Here is a 24,496-nt window from a genome sequence, read left to right as displayed (position 1 = left end):
TCGCCGCTAAGAGATTCTCCACCTGCCACCCTTCAGCTAAATGCCAGCCTCATTTTCCTAGACTGATGCATATAACACAGACTATGTGAAATAAATAAAAAAGTAAATAGTACAACAACAGATTGATCAATACTAAAAATCTTGAGTCCTTTACAAGGGTTTCTGAAAATGAGATTTAGAAAACTGCAATTTAGCTGAGCACTGCGAATCTAAGGCCCACAGCTTTTGATCAGCTCTCCGTACAAAAGCAGGTGTAGAAGAGATGACAAATGAGCATCCAATCCACTCACCAGCTCTTCACCCTCAGTGGTGGCATATTCCCATTAGCATTAATAATGAAAAAAATATTCATTAGATTCTCAGTGTTTAACTTGTCAGTTGTACCGCACAGTGATCAGACCAAAAGCATGTTAATTTGTTTTTAAACATCATTTTTAAACATCACGGGTTAAATAGGGTACAGTAGGGGCATAAATACAGAAAATAAGCAAGAAAAATGCGAGAAAAGGAAAATTTACATCAGTTTCCCCTCTAAGGAAGGACATTTAAAAAAAAAAAAAAAAGGTATTTGTCCTATCTGCAAAGCCAGAAAAATAAATTACATTAATCTGTTCTGTAACATTATTACATTTCCTAATAGCTTTAAAAAACCCGCAAAACTAAATATGTTTAAATACTACTAACAAGTATTTCTGTATGCACCAATAGCTTGACTTCCAATGGATTATGTCAAGTCCGACTGACTTTGCATTCAAATGATTCTATTACAAACTATACTTAAGCCGTAGAAAATGTAGAAAAACTCAAAACAGCAGAGAATTCACTCTGATCGTGGGACAGACAGACACATATGTTCAGACAGACAATATGAAAGTTTTAACTGTGAAAAATGACATCAGCAGAACTCTACTATCAGAGAACCCGCTGGGTTTTTCTCCCCCACATGGACTTTTGGTGTCCATGAGATATGCAAGCTCCAGCTGATCTGCTCGCATGTAAGAGCGGTGTCTTTCACACGCGCAGTCCCTGTTGGGTAAGACATAGTGTGTTTTTTACTTCAAAATAAGGCCATTAACAGGTTGCCGCAGAAACACCTGAAATTGGGTAGACAGACTTGCAGCATTCAGTGGTCACCTGTCTAGAACATGTGGTTGCAGAAAACAAGCTCAGAAGCGACTGGAGCGAGGATGGATTTCTAGAGATGTAGACAAGCAGTGTGGAAACCTGTAACTTCGTACCAGTGATCTGGATACCAGTGTCACAGAAACGGTTTTGATTTCATTCCAAGAAACTATTCTGGGCAGAGTTAATAGAACGGGCAGCGAACTGAACCACTGCAGCTCCGACTGGGATTGTGTTCCCTCAGTTATTTGTAGGTCCCAGGGGCTGTATTTGTATCACCAAAAGTTACTTCTACTTGTTTCTTGTTTATACGAGTCCAGGTTTCTTCACTAATGGGGCCAATGAAACATCAAATCCTTCCTAGAGCCTTCAAGCCTTACCCTGACAGATTTGTATTACTGGACATCGTATCAACAGCTTCCTGACACCAAGCCATTAAGGCAGAAATTTGCAATCTGTTAATACTATCCTGGAGGTTTATGCACTTTTTGAGTTCACAGCTGCACTCACAGGAACAGGCTGAACGCACCTACGAGCACATTTTGAACAGGTAGAACTGTATTTTCCAAATCTGTCTACCTAAAATGCACCACCACAAAAAGGGACAATTTACAAAATTCCAGCCTTGATTAACAAACAAACCAGTAATTTAGCAGTCAGGCTGATAGGAACTAAACTGAGCTAAATGAGAAATGCACTACTGGATTTTTCCAAAGTTATTACCAGAATTCTCCAGTTTTATTTACTTTTTTTCAATATGATACATTCTTAAACACATGTATGCGAGTATAAAAATGATGAAATGCAATTTTCTTCTTTCTTTTAATCCACCAGATGTTACTACCATGAAAAGAAACACCAAGAACCAAGAGAAGTGCCTTGGAAACCAACAGGGAAATAGAACTTATTACCTTTATAACATATTCCATTGTGAACAAGAGATTTATTTTTGCAGATTGACAAACTACTTCCCATAATTCTTTTAACATGCATTTTGTATGTCGTCAACAGTTTGCAGATTGACATTCTTTACAGTAGCATAACTGCCAGTAGTACTTGATGCTCCATACTTAAAAAAAACCCCACACTTTACAACTGATGTGTAATGCTGCCAAAAATTATGTAAACAAACACAAATATTTCACCAAGAAAATTGATGTTCTATTGCTTAATTCTACAATTTTAAGGAATGTTTGTTTGTATATCTAGAACTACTAAAGATCTGCTCCACAGTAGTTGTGGTCACTCGATATCCTTCATGCTTATGCAATTTTTTAAAAGTTTGGTTAAAACAGACTTGCATTGGGGTCACATTGCACCCTAGGAGTACAAATTGCATGACAAACAGGAACGTAATTCCAAGTAGACGTATTTTTTGGGACAGTGGAGCATGGATTTTGTACACAAACACAAGCTGCCATTAATTTACTTTATATAATAAATGTATAAAACATTCCAGCGAACGTGCAATATGTAAATACTGTAAATAACAAGCGTAAGTAATAAAGTGTTTGGTATTACATTGTTCTCAGTTTCCTTTCTGTTCACTGAATCCAGAATTTGATGAACAAGCTACTTTCTGGTAGCTACTACTATTTATCCACACTTAAACCTCTTAGGAGTTTGGCAGAGTAAGAGAGAATGGTTCACCCACCTCACAAAAGTCCAGCAATTTGGACGCTCTGTGGATTTGTGAGGACGGACAGATCTGTGTGTTCCAGTCCTGCAAAATGCCCACAAGGCTGGTCCAAGTCTCTATCCCATTATAAATTTGAATAATCTTTTTTAATGACAAATGGTTGTTTGGTGGTGGTTTTTTGTTTTTGTTTTTTTTTCCCCCCAAAAAATCTGCAGCCTATTCATAATACTGCAAGGCAATATAATCAGTAAATGTCCAATAAATCATTTTAGTATCACAAGACTTTTGAATCAGTGAACGCTTACTCAAGAAGACTTCATACACATCTCCCTATCTTCCTTAAATCAGATATTAAATCCGGTTCTCACAATAAAAACCTCCTCAAACAGGAAGATTTTTATGTGCAATCTGTAGATGAACCTCAGGTACTTTTATCTTAATACTAGCATTTAGCTTCCATTTCATCCTCAATTCAAACCAGAAAAAGCAAAACCAAAACCAAACACACCCCTCCCCACCCTGAGAAATAGCTAGGAGCTGGGATTCTTGAAATTCACACTTAAGAGCCTTCAGCATCTAGCTCTTCGGGAGAAAAAAAGGAAAAAAATGGCAGGAGTACAAAATCCCATCCTAGAATATGGCTGTCCTTAGTAAGGGAGAAGTACATATTTTGTATTTGCTTTCAGTGATCCCTGAAGTTTAATTTCTCAATGGAAGTAATACACATACACCAAAAAAATTGGTAAAGGAATATACTGCTACAGGATTCTCTTAGCTGCTCATCTGCAGTAAACGTGGGTGGAACTCTGTGCTCCTCTCTGGTTCCACCGACTGAAATGAGATCACAGCATATTAATTGAACAGTATATTAGTATAAATCTGTCTTTTTGTAGTAGGACACCTGAAATCAGGTTAAATAAAAACTTCTTAGAAAGTTTCCTTGTAAAAGGAAAATAGTAATTTATTTAATGACTTAATAAATGAGTGTAAGTAAATTAATCCCATGAAGTTTTCTCTAGATTTAGCAGAAGTCGGCATGCTTTGACAGAAGATACAACTATACCATAGCACATTTTTTTATTTAGTCTTAGGTATAAGCTTACTACCTAAACTAAACTAAGCCATGGTGGGGGAGAGGGAGAAGGAGGAGTCAGTTCTGTATTTTTTCATTCAACATTACATTTTTCATGAGTGGTATTTTAAAACTGTAAGAGCTTATGTCACCCGTATGATACACGATTTGTGTAGTAATCCTATGTTCGCTGTTTCTCTTGGAACCCAAATAACAGCACTGTGCAACTGTCCTCCCTGAAGGCAATTCCTGTTCTGTATTCTTCTATTTTACAGAATCTTTTTAAATACCACGGTGCTCTCCTTCCCCTTCTCCAAACGAAACCCAGTAGGGATAAAATCAATCAGTCAATCAGCTTCTTCCTCCTAGTAGAGCTGATGAATTATTTAGCCAACAGATTACTTGCTGAAAATATACCTCAAGGCTGAAACTTAAAATCTGAACTGAATTTAGCACAAATAGTTTTGACTTAGTATCACTTTACAGGAAGATTCCTAAGCCTAGTGAAGGTAAACAACCATACCTTTTTATCTCCTTTCTGTTACCCCAGCAGCTCAAAGATAAAGATTTAAGACTTTTAAATCTTAACTTTAATATGTAGGAAACTGTAGGTTCAATTCCTACTCAGCCATGAATGGGAAAGCACAAACCATCACGTTCTCAATCTTCTGAGTTGTTTTACTTTCACTGGAATATTTTAAATGGTTATTCTGTCAGAGGAGAATGCTAGATTACACCTAAATACTTCCACTTCTGAGGTTAGTGCATAAAACCACATTTAAGATGGTTTGTCCCTAACTGCCCATCATTTTCCCACATTTATTCTGTCAAAGCATTCATAAAAGAAATGGAAAATAACTTTTTTCCAGAGTTGGTGCTTGATCTGACCTGGAATATTATATAGATTACTCTTTGTCCCTGAAGTGAAACAGCTATTAACTTGCAAATTTTATGTCCGAAATTTTAGCACAAAACAGAAACCTCATTAACACACACAGCTGTCCTACAGCAAGAGTCCCAGGAAACTTAATCCCCATTGCGCAGGCTGCAGCACACGCAGGGTGACACCAGGATTCCTCCCTCCCCAGGAATGACAGGGTACTCTATCGAAATGCACCCCTCTCCCAGAAGGGAGGGTGGGTGACAAATACAGAGGCTATTCTACTAGTTTGGAAGGCAGACAGAGGAAAAACCAGAGCTAAATAAATAAGGAGGTTTTACAGATCCAGTTTTACAGATAACGTGGTAATGCTAGTTCACACCAATGTTGGTGGTATTCAAAATAGGAAAATTACCATGGTATCAGTTACAATTACTGATCTCAGTGCATTTACATTTCTACGGCAGAAATGAAAGGTGGCGTTCAGACAAACAGGCATGGATTTTTACAAAGCATTCAATTTTTGTCCAATAACAGAACTTTCTACTTACTGGCTTTCTGTTAACTTTGTATTATATTACAGATGGCCTGTCTTCAGGTTGAACTATACTCTCAGAGAACACTTCTGACAGGCTATCCATTCTCCTGAGTAAATCTGAAAATACCGTCTGACTCCCACATAGGACCTGGGATTATAGCAAATTTCTTATTCATTACATTGCATGGATTTTAGTATTTTACTACTGTGAGATACAAAATGCGCATTTCACATTTAGGCTTTAAGCTGACCTGTTTTGTCCTCAAAAAGCAAATGCTGTGTTACACCTACTTGTATCAATGTGCTAGGAACTGACCAAAGGAAGACTAGCCAGAGAACTCCTATCAACATCAATCACTACTTCTGAACTGAGTTTACCTTAATAACAATCTACCAGCACAAAAACTGTTTCTTCTTTGAATAACTGAGCATCTAAACTGATATAAACCCCCATTTTCACAGGATCCTGATGACACACTCGGAGGTTTTGCTTGCTTAAGCTTTGAAATAGTGCTAAAAGCAATGTCTGTCTGGGGGCTGGCAGTTCTTTTAGTCTAGCAGCCTCAATATGAAACAGCTTCAGTCCAAAGACTGTCTAATGACACTAGGATAGCACACCTAAGTTACTGTACGTGAACTATTATCTTGCAGACTACCATTGAAAGTTGATTTAAATTAACTCGCTATGGGCACAATGAGAAGACCTCAGTTTAGTTAGCATAGCACATAAAGAAGCAAGACGTTACTTTTGCAGTGCTTGTGAGAAAGCACTGGAAGAGTTTACAGATAAATTTATTCCGAATGATATACTTTATTATTACATTGATGTGTGACAAAATGGTTGTTCATCTAATCCAATTAAAACTTTTCTGTATTTTTTAATTAGATGACAGAAAAGCTAAAATAGAAAATTAAATTGAAAAAGTTTTGAACCTATTGAGGCATATTTTTACAATTTAAACAGATCAATCAAGTAAACCTTAGGTATTTCAGGCAAAACTGATTATTTTCTTTTAGAAATAAAATGATGAAGCATTAATGAGGCTTCTCCAAAAATGCTTTACAGCATCTAACACACTGCTCGTAAACAGTTTCAAAGTCCTTTTCGTTCCCCTAGAAAAGAGCAGAGGAAAAAGAATGTAAGAATAGCAATACTGGATCAAACAAAAAGTTCTTGCAAACTAGTTTCCTGCTGTCAGTGATGGCAAATAACTGACATCAGGAAAGAATAAGCATAGTATACTTGGTGATAGTTTTTGCATATTTCTCCCGAATTTGAACTAACTGCAGCTCAGGAACTTCCACAGCCAAACACTGTGACTTTGTACTCAACAGTCCTGAATGAACTTCCCTTCACATATTTCTTCCATTCACTTTTTGAGCCCTTATAAGCCTTTTGGTTTTTTTCTTTACATTCACAGTAAGTTGTCATGTTGAGTTTCACAGTTTAATGAAGCACAGTGTGGAAAAAACAAACCCACCTGTTTTTGTTTTGAGCCCGCTTCCCACTAATGCCATTTGGTATTCTCTGCTTCTTGGGTAATGAATAGCAATTCCTTAACTCACCTTTTCCCATGATATCAAGATTTTACAGAACCCTACTGCATCTTCATCCACTTCTCTTTCCTACACTGACGAATCTTAATCTAATTGGTTGGTCTTGGCTGATATTGGTCAACATCTTTGACCATCTCTGTCCATGTCTTTTTCTCTCTCTTTCCCGATTACAACCTCTTTGCAAGGAGGCTGACCAACCAGGGCTTCACCCAATATTGAAAGTATAGGTGTGCTGCATTATTTAAATTTTACGAATTGTTATAAGCATAAAGATGTGTTTTCCTTTCCTACTCCAACAGTTTATATTGTTTTGTTAAGTCATTTAAAAAATCATTTTTACACTTGGCTTTGTATAACAGCAGATTATATGTCATGTGTAAACTGGAAAGATTATATTCTATACATACACAATTTTTAATTAAGCCACCCAAAAAATTTCTTACACATACATAGTATGGATCTTCGATGATAAGTTGTTTCTGTGGATCATAACTTCCAAGTAGTTCAATTTTGGCCTTGCAGTCTTTAACTTGGTTGCTCTTCCTTTTCAGATCTCTGTAAAAGAGAAAATAAAATTTTCCCATGAATTTTTCTTCACAACTTTTTTGGCATTAGCATGAAATGCTCATGACTGTTTCTAGAGAACACAGGAAAATAATATGCATCTGGACTCAGTCAGTTCTGTGGACTCTCTATGCTGCTGCTTGTTTTCATTTGTTTCTTGTTGTGTGGCTTTTTTTTTTTTAATTGAGCATGGAAGACATATACATAAACTTAATTCAGAGCATAAACAAGCAGTCAGGCGCTCAACCTAAGGCTTATGGAACTTTGTAAGTTCATCTACTTCTTCCTTAAATCAATCATTAGTACTTTGAATACCCACCTTTAGCTTGAACAAAAATAATGAAAATTATCTAGATATTTTTCCAGAAGTATGAGTAAACCTCTGCCATCTGTTCAAAACCAGTGTTTTAAATTGGTATGCTGCAAGTTCTCCCAATACTGCCTCTAACTCATGTGAAGTCCTGCTACATTCAGCTAACAGAAAATGGTAAATCGGTGAGCAAGTGTGGTCTTCCCTTTGACATACTATAACATTTCATCAGTTGTCACATCCTCTTCTACATTGCCTCCCATTGATAAAACATACTGGTTTTGAGATGGTATTTTCCCCATCTACTTAAAAATGTCCGTCCGTTATCCCAAACGCAGTTAAAATGTACCTCTCATCACCTTCAGATTAAAAGCAGCTCAGCACTATGATTTTCACAATGCTGAACAGCCAGAACTTGTTAAATTCTTTTAATATTACACACCTCCATACCAAATGATCATTTTACTTACCCAGCATTAAAAAAAAGGGCAAAAGACCCTGTAAATACTTAGTCATAAGCATAATCAGTTTTAAGAAATTAAATTCAAATTATTAACTAATTCTGATTAGGAAATTAATTTCAGAGAGTTTAGACAGACAAAATAGCAGTGAGACCACAATAGTGTTTTTCCTTGAAAAAAACATCAGGAGTCCTCTATCAACTAAGAAGCTATTGCTTGAATTTACAGACTTTCAATAAATTCTCTAGGCTTTTATTATTAAAAAAAAAAGTCTATCCACTTCCTTCAAGGCTTTTGGCATACCACTTAATGAACAGGAGAGAGCCAGGTGGCTCTGGTACTAAGGAAAAGGGATGTCCCAAATTTTCCTTTTCTGGTATGACAGGCACTCCATCAACACATCAACATCAATCAGTTTGCCCTCCCAGTACTAAGAATAGGTGTTCCCAGGGAAAATGGTTGAACTGGGTGCAAGGTTAAGGTCAAACTTAAGTGTAGCAGTAGCAATATCCCTATTACAGTTCTGACATTTCTTCTGCCCTGCAGCTCATATCATATAAACTGTCAATACAGAAGTTCAGTTTTCATTTAAGAATTCAAATGAGAACAGAAGTAAGCCTAATCACATCTTTGCCTGACATTCTGCAATCAAGCCAAGTGTTATGTACCCTTCATTCGTGCAGGCTGTGTAAGAGAGGTCATTCAAAACATTCTAGAAAATTCAACAAAATGATACTTCTTTCAGTTAAGTGGTGCTGCTTCTAGAAGTCTTTACATGCTGCTAATAGGGTTTTATTTGGTTGGTTGTGGTGGTTTGGGTTTGGTTTTTTTCTTAAATTAACTTTACAAGGAATAGCCCTTATAAGCACTTTGACACTTGTAGTTTATTAAAGCTCAGCCCCTTAACCCCAATCATCAATATGTATGTAATTAAGTAGAAATTTTGCTAATTATATCCAAATTTTCTTGAGCATCTACTTCACCAAATCTTTCTTAAGCATAAATTGTCTCAAAGACGCACTTAATTAGAACATGGCTAACAGTAGCAAACAAGATTTCCCCTGGCTAACAATTTTACTTATTTCAGAGCTCATTCTATTTCTATTAAAAAAGGAAAAACCCACACCATATGTAACCCCTTCCAAGTTTCTACACTGTGTGCCAGATCCCATGCAATCAGAAAAACAGATCACTGATCAAAAGACAGTACATCCTCATTCTTAACTATACAGGCAACAGCTGCACATCTATAGCAAAAAGTATACTAAATTTCCATGTCCTTAATCATTGAGTGGCATCTATCACACAAATAAACCACTAAATTCCAGCTCATTAACGTATTAGAAGAATCCAACTATTAGAATATCATTCACACAAACATACAAAAAAACACAAAACCCAAAAAAACCCAAGACAGGCTAAGCAGTAAAACATGACAAATGTCTTCAAAGTGACTTACAAGACACCCCTACAAATAATCCACATTAATTTGTTCCATTTCTTCATACTTTACCTTAGATTGCTCTCATCCATACATAGTATATAATCAAAGGTCTGGAAATCATCTTTAGTAACCTAGAATTAAAAATATTTGCTTTAGCCTACAAACTGTATTTTATTTATAAAAAGGGGAAAAAGTTATTTTCAAATTTTGTACTTCTGATATATTAAAAGAGACACAGGTGGGAATAATAAAGCAGTATACCTTCATCAACTTTTACAATGATTTAATGCATTTAAAATATACTCTGCCATGATTATTTATCCATTTCTGCAAGTTTTCCACAAAAAACCCGAAGTTAGCTGTTTTACCAATACTTTTTTTTTTAAACATCTCATGATGAACTTAGAAACATCATTACAAATGACATTTCTAATGCTTTCCAATTACTAAAACTAAAGCAGGTTTCCAGTCATAGAAACCATGCAATAAAAATGTAGACAAATTACTTTCCTGATAGGAAAATAAAAACATAGATAACCTGGAATCAGTTGCAATACTTCCAATCTAGAAATTTGTCACTACACAAAAAAAGATACCAAGTGAAATTCAAAGCTGAAGTATGATGGTATGAGTTACAATCTCTTAAAAACAAATGCATTCACAGTAATTTAAGCCATGTAAGTTCAAAAAATTTATGATATGAAGTAGAAAAAAGTCTGGGATCTACTGTACATCTTCCTACCGTCATACTACCTGTTCTTTTTCTTTCCTGAAGTTTACGGACTCCTATACTCAAATATTTGCTAAATTCAGAGATTCGAATTCAGAGTCGGGTAGGCAAACATTGCAGATAAAACACTAACTTAAGTACTAATGTTACCTGTATTGGAGTAAGGATGGCTGCAGATTTTTATCAGTATAACTGTATGTTAGTTTACATTTAAGCCTCAGCTTCGGGTAAAATCTTCCCAGACCCCACAATGCACAGTATGCTAGTATAAGATATCTGAACCAAGTATCCACACTAAGGATGAATAAATGGAATAAAACCTATAGTGAGTTCACATTAAGACGGCATTTCACACGTAGCCCTATGCATAGTATCATAATCAAGAAACTTGGAAAGCTTGTTCAGTACAGGTTTTTTCTGGTAGGCATCTCTGGGAAGATGGGCTAGAGAAGTCAGTAAGCAAGTCAACGGACAAAAAGGCAAAACACATTATCCTGGAAGTCAGTTTTAACTTGAAAAAATTATTTACATAATCAAAAAAAGTTTCAGGTAGGAAAAAAACCACTTTTTTTTTTTTGATACTGATTAGGCTCCTATAACAGGGAGTAAGAAAAGACCTACAGCTATTATCACCAGACTAAAGCCATAAACGACACATTCCACACAAGGAGAACTGGATGGGTGAAGTGTGGGGGTAGAGCATTTGAAAAGAAAGGGTTAATGGTGAAAACTAATGCAGACTTGTTTATTTTCACTGTAAAAATATTTGCTGTATTCATGCAGTGCCTTTGACCTATGAAAATATTTTTGCAGTGGAAATAGTTCTGTTTTCCTGGCAACTCTAAGCAGTACCTCTACAAGCTGCTCCTGGTTGCTCTACACAGCTGAACACTGGCCCCTGTGAAAATACATGAGCACAGATTTCTTTGTAGTACAGACATATGTAAGAATAAAATCAAAACCAGTGAAAAGGAAAAATACACCTGCCACACTTCCCACACTCTCAGTACACTTGACAACTTGACAAGTTATTATCCTATGAACCAGCACTAACACAGATGCAAATGCAGCCCTAAAAACAAGATTACTGGTTGGCTTATGCTCTTAAGCCCTACAGTAATTTTAGATACAAAACCCTTGATTGAGCAAACTCCAGTGAACTGACAATAGTCCTCTAAACTATGAAAACTAGTATTTTGGGGGAAGAAATTGAGGACATAAAAATTTATGTACATTTTGACAAAAGTAGCAGAGAGCTTATGTAGTCAACATTGGCTGGAACTACGCAGACAACAATAACTGTAGATTAAAAAAAATACATATAGCCATTATTAAAAACCATCAATGGAGAAACATATCATCATGCCAATTCATTTGTTAAACATTTCCCTTTGTTTACAGAAGGGAAATCTCCTTTTCTCTGTCTAAAAACCAGAGATGCATAGTCCTCAAATTTATCCAGTCTTGAAACAGTGTTTAATACAACCTTCCTCCAATCTCAATTTCATATTTAAGGCAAAGGCACAGTATGAGTCATACAGAAATCAATTTTGGCCTCAGCATGAATAAAAGTGAAACTGATTAATACCTATCTGTTTTGTGCATGAAGACTAAGAGCTTAGAGAATTTCAATGGGTACATAAACATAAAGCAACCTACCATCAACTAAAATGTTAACAAACTTTATTTTATATATAAATACATACATTTATTTTTACACTTCACTTTTCACTTAAAATTCACTTAAACCATCACTGTATACGATGGTAGGATGCAACCAATTTAACATTCTCTCTTACATAAATCATTCTTGTAGCATTTATGTCAGTTTTGAATAAAAAAAAGATAAAATCCGTGATTATCATAATTATGCGCAAAATTACATGAAAGAAAGTGCTTTTCACTGGGTGGGTAACAGTTTTCCACAGGAGAGAAGAGGATAATTGCATGAGGTAGTCATCTTATGACAGTATTTCGAAGGCAACAGAAGACAAATCCCTCTTATTTCTGCAGCTTCTGTATTAAATCTTTCTTAATCTGTTCTGAAACAAGTCATAAACAAAAATCTATCCTTGTCTCTAATAGTGAAACAAATACACTTCCACTTGTACTAACCTGACCACTCTGAAAAGTCCTATTCTACACTGTCAAGTCCCTCTCTTTTCAGAAGTACTATGAGACCATACCAGGTCCACTCAGTTTAGAGAATCAGCAGAGACCATTTGACAGAAATTTGAAAAAAAAAAACCAAAACAAAAAACCATATTGGAGTCACGAAGTTAACATCAGTGCAAAATGAACAGTTACCTGTGGTTCAGGGATTTGAAGGTTGTTTTTATAAAAGAAACTGCTTGCACTGGGATATTTTAGACAAATTTTCATCCTGTTAGTATTTCATTTTATTGTCTCATTCTTGTTAATTTCCTCTCCCTGTATATGTAACATTTTAGGCTCTTCTGCTTTAAAAAATCTCTTCATTTACCAGAATGTATAAGCAAATGTCTTCATTAAAGTATTTTCATTCCCCTTCTGCCAAAGAAGGATATATAGATTTGTTTCAAGGCAGAGGATCAACTGGATGCTTTACTTTAGTTTAATTGCTCATAAACCACTCTAGTACTACCCAAGAACAGTTCTCAAGTTTCCAAGGCTTCTCTTTTAAGAATACAAACATGTTCCACTACTGTGACTGAAATACTGTCTGATTAGTTTGAGTAGCATTTAGCTTGTATAATGCTAAATAATGCTGCTTGTAAGCACTGATAAATAGGAAATCCACAACATGTAACAGGAAAAGATCACAACAGATTTTTTCTAGCAATTCTTCTAATAGTAAAACACTGAAAATCTGGAACGCTGTTGTGCTCAGTCCTGTTTGTCTTATTATATAACAGAGATTAGCATCAGGAAAGGTCAGCAGAGGGCAATTGACTAATTGAGGGGATTTATTTTAAAAAGTTAAAAAACTAAACATGTAGTCTTTGAAAGTGAAGAAAGTAAATATGACCTCTGTAAGGTCTAGTAAAATTCTGAAGGGAACAGAAATGGAAGATAATAACAAGACTACTTCATCTTTTGTCAGTACAAGAACTAGTGGCATAAACTCAAGCTAAGCAAAGGTCAAGCCCTAAAGGAATATCTTATATCCAGAGAACAGTTAACTGAAGTAAGTTTTGTACATTTATTTGAGCATCTGAATGATTTAAATAGATGGAGACACATTTTTTCCAATCTTTCTGGAGTGAAGCATGGAAATACAGATTTTTTTGTTAATGAAAACTGAGATGAATTTTGGTATAACTCAGAGGATTTCACTAAGTGAGAAACCTCAAGGATCCATGAAGGGTATGTTTTCCTCTGAAGTTACCACCAACCGTGCTACTAATCTTGGGGTTTAGCATTCTAGATTTTTTTAAAAGATCTTCATGCAAGAGCAGAAACTTTTTGTGATGGGTAAACAGGTATTCTACTTCTTTACGAAGCTGCTAAATAAAAATACAATTCCTTGCTGAAAGAAGCACCACAGATTACTAGAGCAAGTCCATTTTTAAAAGGTATAAAAAAAAAAGTTTCAGAAAAATGCCCAAAATACTAAATATTTGAAGGTAGGATTTTTCTGTAATGCAGAAACTGCTCCAATGCTTCCTAGTTACACTTCCAACGAGGCTCAATAACAAGAAACTTGCTAACCTCAACTAGAAGAGTTAGACTACTTTGGAGTCCTTTGAAAACTGCACATGGTATTTATTACTTGATGCTTAACCATGCATTGATCAAATGACTTCTGTGATTGCAATGGTTAGGACTAAACAAAGCATGGATATGAATAAGAACAAAGATATACGCTTTTCTACCTGCCGTGCTTTATGTGCTGTCTCAATGCCATGATTTCTTAGACAGCTTAAAGCCCTTGCATCTGGGGAGCGCCCCACGTTCCAGTCTGAAACAGCAGCACTGTCTGTCATCCACTGTAACAACAAAACAAATACATACACATATTTAAAGAAAATTAAAGTACAGTACCTGCCTGGCAATATGATTCATGGTAATGCCATGCTTCTTCATGCAAGTCTGTCCTCGATAGTCAGGAGGGCTTCCTATTTCATAGGTAGATGTTGCTGCACTGTCTATCCTCCACTACAGAAAAACAAATTTATATTTTTATGTTTCTTTTCTCACTGCTTGTATTTCTACTAACTGGCTAAGAGGCAGGAACAGAAATAAATAGCTTACCTTATTTTCAACTTTTTCATCAGTTACAAGTTTTCTAAAAACTGCTTCAGCTATTGGAGAGCGACAAATGTTTCCTATAGAAACAGGAAATTAAAGTGAAATTTCAGATTATTAAAACCAAAAACATCAATAACTGTGTGGATCTGTCAGCACAGATCAGATTAAAGATTTTTATTTACTTAGGTAGAATGTGGATTGCTTACATTATTACAACCCAAGAGATTCTGCAAGAGTGGAAACCCAGAGTCCTGCACCTGGGCTGGGCAGTCTCCAGTATCAGTACAGGCTCAGGGATGAAGGGATTGAGAGCAGTCCTGAGGAGAAAGACTTGGAGATACTGCCGGGTGAAAAATTGGGTATGAGCCAGCACTGTGCTCTCACAGCCCAGAAGGCCAACCATACCCTGGGCTGCATCAAAAGCAGTGTGGCCAGCAGGTCGTGGGAGGTGATTCTGCCCCTCTATTCTGCTCTGGTGAGACTCCATCTGGAGTACTGGGGTCCTCAGGTCCAGAGGAAGGCCACAAAAATGGCCAGAGGGCTGGAACACCTCTGAGTGAGAGCTGGGGTTGTGCAGCCTGGAAGAAGACAGGACTGGGGGGATCTTAGTGCGGCCTTTCAATATATAAAGGGGGCTGTAGTGACAGGACAAGGGTCAATGGTTTTAAACTGAACAAGGGTAGATTTATATTGGACGTAAGGAGGAAATTTTTTTATCATGAGGGTGGTGAGACATTGGAGCAGGTTGCCCAGAGAGGTTGTGGATGCCCCACCATGGGAAGTGTTCAAGGTCAGGCTGGATGGGGCTTTGAGCAACCTGATCTAGTGAAAGATGTCCCTACCCATGGCAGGGGTTTGGAACTAGATGATCATTGAAGGTCCTCTCCAACCCAAACCATTCTATGATTCTATACTACACATCAGTCTCTTGAAATGCATATTATTATATGACAAGATATAACTTATTAAAACAAATAGGAGTATTGTGTAAGCACATTGGTCTTTTCTCCTCCACAAAGAACCCATGATCACAGAAAACCAGGCAAAATTATGGAATTTAAATGGCAGCAAATCATCTTTATCTTCAAATCTTGCTACACACCGGCAAATTTAAACTAATTCTTTATTGGAGAATCATGAATATTTGCCTTAAGTATTTCCATTACTACCTACCTGTTAACAAAAACTTTTGGACAATTCCAAAACACAGCCACCACCACTGTGGAAGCAGCATAGTGAAATGGCTGAACAACCTATAGCAGAAATGCTCCTAACCAGTGAAGTGAAGTCACTGCAGGTCAAACTGAACCCCCGTCAAGAGCAGCTTCCAGATACCAACCCCCCCAAAAAGAAATCAATCACAGAAGCTCTAAAAACACCTTAGGAAAAGAAATTTTCCAAATTTTGGGGAGTCCAAAATATGGAGGATTAGGAACAAAACATAACTGGTGGCAAAGCTGAAGTGCTGTCAATCAGCCAATGAACAGTTAAGGTACGTAATTATATAGATTTTATCAGTGTTCCCTTTCAATGGCCTCCAATTGCACTAGCCACTTGATCTGACCTTATTTTCAATAAGAACCTATTTCAACAATGAAATAATGCCCTGATAAAAACTAGAAATAATGGATCTACAGCATTTTTACTCCACTGCTGAAGCTGTAATTAAGGTAACGACCTAAGGTAGACCTCTCAAACATGCATGCAAAAATACATACTCTCTGAAAAAAAAATGAAATGTCTCAACAACAATAAAAGTCTATTCAACTATTACTTGAACTCTTTCTACCTTTTCATCCTTCAGAAATTCTCAGTAACTGGACGGATATTCATAATATTTGATACGTCACTCAGATGCACAATAAATCATACAAACAATTCTTCACTTTCCGTCAAAGAGAATGCATGACTTTGCTCATCTCTGACTTTTGAGCAGATAAGTATAAGACATCACAAATGGCAACACTCATTTCTATACCTTTAAATAAATCACTCTTCTACCACTGGTTAAATTCTTTCCAAATTTCAAACAGTAAAAAAATGAAATGCCCATGAACAAAGCTAAATTTCTGGCATCAAAAAGAAATTTTTAGATCAGGCACTTAGCCTCATTTTCATGCCTATATTTTCAAACAAAATATCAAGGTAGATACTTCACTGCTAAAAAGATAGAAGCTGCTATGATCTGGGCATTTAATAATGTGCTGTCAATCATGCCAATTATAAAAAAAAAAACCAAAGTGGTAAATGAACCACTGAAGTAATACAAATTTGTTGACAAGGATTTAGAGAACATCAAATCACTAAATGGGCAAAAGGAACGGGCTAGCCGTTGAGAAACTGATCTTGCTGAAACATTAAGTGAATTTTGATGGCAGTAGATATGCTTCCAGGAGAAAGCATACTATTTCCTTTATTTGAACTAGTTTATTCCAAGCAGAGGAACTAAATCAGTCTTGGAAAAAAAATAAAGCAGGAAAAAATTGGCTTTATTTATAAAGTAAGTGAGAAAACAGATTAGTACTTACTAATTATAAAAAAAAGTTAAAGAATATGGTAATAAATTAAAAAATAAATCTCACTTGTTTAATTGAGTAAGCAAGTTAAGCATTAAACAATATAATTTTAATAGGAAACAGAGGGAACATGGTAACATACAACATAAGACAGAAGAGAACCTTCATAATCAATGAGCCCAATCCTTTGCTATCGCAGGCATATACAGCACCACCTCTCTTACAAACACATTGAGCTCTCTTTTAAAAAGCACCATCTATCTTAAAAGCCTATTGCAGATACTCATTTCCTGTGGTAGCCAGAAACCTTCCAGTTCCCACTTAATATTCTTGGAAGTCTATGCTCATCTGGTGTTGGTTAACATCACTCTATCTTAAAACCCTTTCTTTCCTTCAACAAATACAGAACCCATGTCAAGCGTAGCTGTGCTAAACTAAACAAACCAAGCTCTTAGTCTCCTCATGAAAATAACTGACCCTTACCTAATCGCTCCAGTTAAGCCAACTCTGCACTTGTTCCAATTTGAATTTATTTTTCTTGAATACTGACAAATAAAACCACAGATTACACGGCAGGAAAAGTTTTTACCGATTTGTTTTAGAAAAGAAAGTCTGAAATATTTACTTAGCTCTTTCGAAAATAACCTGAGGTAACTTCTACAATCACATTTGACTCCTTCATGAGTATCAAATTTGCAATCATAATCCCCTACTTCTAATTTGTTCATTCCCTCTCTTTCTCTGTTATTTCAAACAGGTGACCTTTTAGTCTTCTTCCTAAACTATTAATTCTGTTTCCATTACACCAGCTGTTGAGGCCATCCACTTCTTCCTCTATGATATTCTTCCTCTGTATGAACGCAGCTCTGCATGAACAGTAAGTTTCATTACTACACTCAAGATTTCTGTAATAAGCAGTGATTAGTACTATTGGTCCTACTAATTCATTAACTAACTCCCAGAATATCAAAATGGTACTTCTGAAATAAATCCTTCATGGCTTTTTCTATTTTTTTTAACCTTCTGCTCTACCTGGATTGAATGACTTGTTCCAAATTTTCACTCTTCTATAACCAGCTCACTGCTTAAAATAAATGCCATAAATATCCTCTTTGATGATATCATATCAAATATCATCATGAACGGCACCACAATCTGACTGATTAAATATATTAACTACCACTTCTAGCAATAGCTAGAAACTGCAGTTATATTATTTTCAAAACAAACACATAACCTAGGTTGTAACTTAAAAATTAATGTCTTCCATGACGACACATTCCAGATATTACTGGAGGTATTAACATTATCACGGAACTGCAATCACCATTCAAATCTATTCTTGGGGACTATGGACGGAATCCCAGAACTGACTTAACAGGAGTTCTTTTCTCCGCATACTCTATTATTTTCATCCTAACCAACTCTGTTTACCCATGCTACTCCTTTCAACTGTTACAGTTCATCTCATCTTTAATGTAAAGCCCTATCTTACCTCACTGACATATGCAAACTTCAATCCTTGTCTTCCAGTCATTGTCCCCTTCTCACTATAATATCTATCAATTTCATATCTAGTTTTACATCCCCCATTTGTCTTTCCAGGCTTTGTTGAGGTTCCTCACAGATGCACAGTATTTCCTAAGTTATGGATTGACAGACATAATTGGAGAATCTCACAGAAAGATTCATAGGAAGATCACCTTCCTCCTTGGACTTGAACAGTATTTTCCTTAAATGTTATCTACACCTTATCTTTGCTACCTATCCTCCTCTGGTGTTCCATTTCCCTTTGTTTTATTTCTGACTGATCTGATCATGCTCTTTGTATGTAGAAGGTAATGCTATTAAAGATCTCCGAATCTCCATCTTCTCCCTTCATTTTTAAAATTTCAAGTTCTTTAAGTTGTAGTGACATTTTCAGTCATAGAAAACTAGTATCCAAGGTACCCAGACAGAGTCTGTCCATTGAAGTAAGTCCTACAAACACCTCAAAATATGATGATTCAAGGGTAAGAGACTTAAATTTCAATCACAGAATCAGTACTGGAACCATTTGTTGATCACTTTTACGGAGTTATGCTTTTCTGATTTATTTTCTAGGGACAAGGGCTCCACTGACGGTTCTCCGAGCCAGTGCTTAATTTTTTGAGTTCTTACTCCAGTCTCTGCATTAATTTTTGATGCATTCCCATGGAAGCGTTGCTCCTACTGACAGGAAAGAAAACATTTCATGCTCGGGTCCATAGCTCATCTCTAGGTACTGTTGATCTAATCATCTATTCTCTCAATCGTTTTTGTATCTTCACTGCTCCTTATTCAGCGGTCTAACTCTCTGAGAGCTTCCCCTAATGCAAACAGATGCTTTTCTCTTCTTCCTTTGTTTTCCTGTCTGTTCTTTGTAACAGAAGTTTTATTAGCTTTCATCTTCTCACAGTAAAATCCTGCTTTTAACTCTACTTATCTTTCCATGCCCTGGTCAGTTCATCTCAGTGACTGCAATACTGCTTCCCAGTATCATTTGCATCATCCATCAGATCCCCTTCATAAGCAAGCATATCAAACTTACTACTCACTCTATTCCATTCTGTACTCAAATTCCCAGCTGAACTTCATCATGATTCCTAGTTCTTTCCAGTTAAGTCTATCTTGTCACACTCAGCATTCAATTGGCTTTGTAAGGAACCATTCAAGGCTCTGATTTTAGTCCAGATTCCCTGTCTTTTCATTCACAGTCAATTTCACTGAATATTTACACTCTTTAGATGAAACACCTAAGTATATAGCTACCTAAGTGTCATCATCTGGCTTCCATATATCCTGCCACTACCAACACACACTGGGATGTCTCTCAGAAGCTGAGTATTAGCATATGTGTGTGTATATGTATATCTAAGCAGAACTTAATTTTTGCTCAAGATATCTAAATGGGGATGTCTACAGGAGCACTAGGTTTCCAAGTCCCTAGCCAGTCAAGGTGTAGTCGATATAATCAATGTCACATTTTAAAAATTTTTCCCTGCAGCAAGATTAATTATACTGAGTTATCAACTACTAGAACATTATGCTTTTCTCAGCAACCTAAAGACTCCCCAGTAAAAATAAGTTTTCAACACATAAGCACCTACTCGCAACAATCAGACTGAACATTTTTAAGCATACATCTTATTTTCCAATTCCAAGACTGCTTTTACAAGCATGCTTTCAACTCTCTAGTACTTCCACATCATTCTGAAACACAGATTAAATAAGGCATCTTACCAATGCTGCACAGAAGAAAGGTATTTTCCTTACATTTCTCTAACATTGTCTTCTTTATTCAAAAAATGGCTTTATTTCTTTTAGTCAGCTTGCTAAGAACTGTTATTACAGCAGCTGTTTTCCATGACTTCTTCAATGTCTTATCCAACCTACTGCTTTCCCATTCTGCAGCTACAAACGGCATTTTGTCCCACAAACCCTTGTATTTGGCTATATGTAAACGCATATAATGGATTGAGACAACTGAACTAGGAAACTCACCTCTCTCTGTAACTGTAACCTAATTTTCTCATCCCCAATAAATTAACTGCCATTTTAGAAACGACTTTATGCAGTCAAGGTGTCTGATGGCACTACTCCTACTCAGTGGTTCACAACAAGCATCAATTTTCTGAGGACCAGCCAAAACCACTTTGCTTACTGCTCACCTGACTCACAACTGTTCATCTACACATGGAAGAGATCAGTATGCCAGTGCCTGGTCCAAGATGCCCATGCAGCTTTTTATGTTATAGTGGACAAGTCATCAGAGAGAAAGAGGCTAACTTATGTAACACAGCATCACATTAAGATCATTTGTGGAGCTCAACCATTAATTAGATGAGCTACCTAAGTGTAAAAAGAGCAAACTGCATTATGGTTCACCTTCAGTTTTAATTATTTCTTTGCCTTAACTGAAAAAAAAAATCTTTCCCGGTGCCTTTTTATATACTGTAATTACATATGTTGCTGGGTGCTTCGTTTATTTCTCAGTGATGAGGAACCCTTATCGTTAACATAGTTATGCACATTAACTAGATTGTATTTTGTTGTGTAATGAATATCTGCTTATCTCATTACAAACAAAGAACACAGTCAATACATATTTCAGTAATAGGTTTCTTTCAAAATAATGTAGAAAGAAAATGTAATTTTTCATAAACGCTTGGACTTTTGGGGATCAGCTCTCACTGAATGTGGCAAACCAGAATTAACGTCCTTCATTAACCAGCACAGAACACTACAGATAAATACAGCTCTAGAAAGATTTAGTACTCTTTTCAGCAACAACCATTATTTCTAGTAAAATTTAGGAGTAAAAAATCTATTATTGAATCAGAGAATCATATAATTGTTTAGGTTACAAAAGAGCTTTAAGATCATCAAGTCCAACTGTTAACCTAACACTGCCAAGTCCACCACTAAACCATGTCCCTAAGCACCACATCTACATGTCTTTTAAATGCCCTCAGGGATGGGGACTCGAGCACTTCCCTGGGCAGCCCGTTCCAATGCTTGACAACCTTTTGGGGGAGGAAATTTTCCTAATGTCCAATCTAAACCTCCCCAGCACAACTTGAGGCCATTTACTCTTGTCCTGTCACTTGGCAGAAGAGACCAACACCCACCTTGCTACAACCTCAGTTTTAGGCAGTTGTAGAGAGCGATAAGGTCTCCCCTCAGCCTCCTTTTCTCCAGGCTAAATAACCCCAGTTCCCTCAGCCACTCCTCATAGGACTTATGCTCCAGACCCCTCACCAGCTTTGATGCCCTTCTTTGGACACGTTCCAGCACCTCACTGTCTTTCTCGGCCACCTGGGCACACTGCTGGCTCATATTCAGTTGGCTGTTGACCAGCACACCCGGATCCCTCTCTGCCAGGCAGCTTTCCACCACTCTTCCCCAAGCCTGCAGTGTTGCATGGGGTTATTGTGCAGGACCTGGCACTTGGCCTTGTTGAACCTCATACAGTTAGCATAGGCCCATCGATCCAGCCTGTCCAGGTCCCTTTGCAGAGTCCTTCTCCCCTCGAGTAGATCAACACTCCCACCCAACTTGGTGTCGTCTCCAAACTTATTGAGGGTGCTCTCAATCCCCTCGTCTAGATCACTGACAAAGATGTTAAACATAATTGTTCCCAATGCTGAGCCCTGGGGAATACCACTTGTGACTGGACTTAACTCCATTCAGCACCACCCTTTGGGCTCAGCTATCCAGACAGTTTTTTACCCAGCAAAAAATACTTCCTCTAGAAGCAGCCAGTTTCTCCAGGAGAATGCTGTGGAAAATGGTGTCAAAGGCTCTACTAAAGTCCAGGTACACCACATGCACAGCCTTTCCCTCGTCCACTAATCAGGTCACCTTGTCATAGAAGCAGATCAGGTTAGTCAAGCAGGACCTGCCTTTCATAAACCCATGTGGACTGGGCCTGATCACCTGTTTGTCCTGTACGTGCCATGTGATGGTGCTCAAGGTGATCTGCTCCATGACCTTCCCCAGCACCGAGCTCAGACTGACAGGCCTGTAGTACCCCGGATCCTCCCTTCGGCCCTTCTTGTAGATGGGCATCACATTTGCTCACCTCCAGTCAACTGGGACCAACTTGGCTAGCCGGTACTGATGATAAATGATGGCAAGTGGCTTTGTGTGGACTTCTGCCAGCTCACTCAGTACCCCTGGCTGAATCCCATCCAGCGCCATAGGCTTGTGTGTGTCTAAGTGGTATAGTGGGTCACTAACCATTCCCCTTGGATTACGGGGAATTCATTCTGCTCCCCATCCCCGTCTTCCAGCTCAGGGGGCTGGGTAGCCAGACAACAACTGGTCTTACTATTACAGACTGAGGCAAATAAGGCATTAAGTCCCTCAGCCTTTTCCTCATCTTTTGTCACTATGTTTCCCCCCGCATCTAATAAAAGATGGAGAGTCTCCTTAGCCCTCCTTTTGTTGCTAATATATTTAGGGAAATGTTTTTTACTGTCTTTTACAGCAGAGGTCAGATTAAGTTCTAATTGGGCTTTTGCCTTTCTAATTTTCTCCCTGCATAACCTCACAATATCCTTGTAGTTCTCCTAGTTGCCTGCACCTTCTTCCAAAGGTCATAAACTCTGCTCTTTTTTGCCGAGTTCCAGCCAAAGCTCTCTGTTCAGCCAGGCTGATCTTCTCTGCTGGCTCATCTTTCAGCACATGGGGACGGCCTGCTTCTGTGCCTTTAAGATTTCCTTCTTGAAGAACGCCCAGCCTTCCTGGACTCCTCTGCCCTTCAGGACTGCCTCCCAAGGGACTCTGTCAACCAGGCTCCTAAACAGGCCAAAGTCTGCTCTCAGGAAATCCAGGGTGTCAGTTCTGCTGACACCCCTCCTTACTTCTCCAAGAATTGAAAACTCTATCATTTCATGATGACTATGTCCAAGCCTCCAACCATCACATCACCGACAAGTCCTGCTCTGGTTGCAAACAACAGGCCCAGCCCAGGGCTCACTCACCAGCTGTGGCAGGAAGTTATCTTCCACACACTCCTGGAAGCTCCTAGATGGCTTCCTCTCTACTGTATTGTTTTTCCAGCAGACATCTGGTAAGTTGAAATCCCCCACGAGAACAAGGGCTAGCGATTGCGAGACTTCTCTCAGCTGCTTATAGACTATTTTGTCTGCCTCTTCATTCTGGTTGGGTGGTCTGTAACAGACTCCCACCATGATATCTGCCTTGTTGGCCTTTCCCTGGATTCTTACCCATGAACACTTGACCATATCATCACCATTGTTAAGCTCTAGGCAGTCAAAACACTCCTTAACAAACCTCACCGCCTCTCCCTTCTTGCCTACCTCCGCCTGAAGAGTTTATAGCCATCCATTACAGCACTCCACTTATGCCAGTCATCCCACCACGATGGCAAATACATCATAGTTTTCCAGATGCACAATGGCTTCCATCTCCTCCTGGCTGTTGCCTGTGCTGCGTGCATTGGTGTAGATGCACTGCAGCTGGGCTATTGATAATGCCACCTTTTGGGGAAAAGAAGCCCTAATTCCTGCATGACCATTCTCAGATGCTTCCGTGTTTTCTAACACATCCATAACGCTTGCATCTTTTCTGCCACATGGACCTCCATCCCATACTTCCACTGAGATGGCAGACCAAAGGACCTCACCAGCACACCATTCCTCAAACATTGGTGTGCTACCCCAGGCTTATCTCTAGCAAGTTTTATCCCTTTCCCCCTTCAAATCTAGTTTAAAGTTCTTTCACTGAGCCCTGCTAACTGCTGGGCAAAGATCCTTTTCTCCCTTTGAGACAGGTGTACCCTGTCTGTCTCCAGCAGGCCTGATGTCATGAAGACTGACCCATGATCAAAAAATCCCAAATTCTGCCAGTGAGACCAGGCTCAGAGCCATGTATTGATCTGCTGGCTC

General features: G+C 37.8%; 1 protein-coding gene across 1 annotated transcript; it reads right to left on the bottom strand.

The window, feature by feature from the left end:
- Positions 1–1,083: 1,083 nt before the first annotated feature.
- Positions 1,084–22,784, bottom strand: ACP1 (acid phosphatase 1). Its single transcript, XM_035889920.1, has 7 exons — positions 22,666–22,784; positions 22,054–22,193; positions 14,551–14,639; positions 14,341–14,454; positions 9,657–9,718; positions 7,258–7,363; positions 1,084–6,364 (listed from the first exon to the last, which is right to left on the bottom strand). The coding sequence occupies exons 1-7, from the start codon at positions 22,782–22,784 to the stop codon at positions 6,287–6,289; spliced, it is 708 nt and encodes a 235-aa protein (XP_035745813.1). The 3' UTR covers positions 1,084–6,286.
- Between the last annotated feature and the right edge of the window lie 1,712 nt (positions 22,785–24,496).

Source organism: Egretta garzetta, unplaced genomic scaffold (genome assembly GCF_000687185.1).
Source record: "Egretta garzetta isolate BGI_Z169 unplaced genomic scaffold, ASM68718v1 scaffold62, whole genome shotgun sequence".
Lineage (NCBI taxonomy): Eukaryota > Metazoa > Chordata > Aves > Pelecaniformes > Ardeidae > Egretta > Egretta garzetta.
Note: the sequence above shows the minus strand (reverse complement) of the source record. Positions and strands in the feature narration are given on the sequence as shown.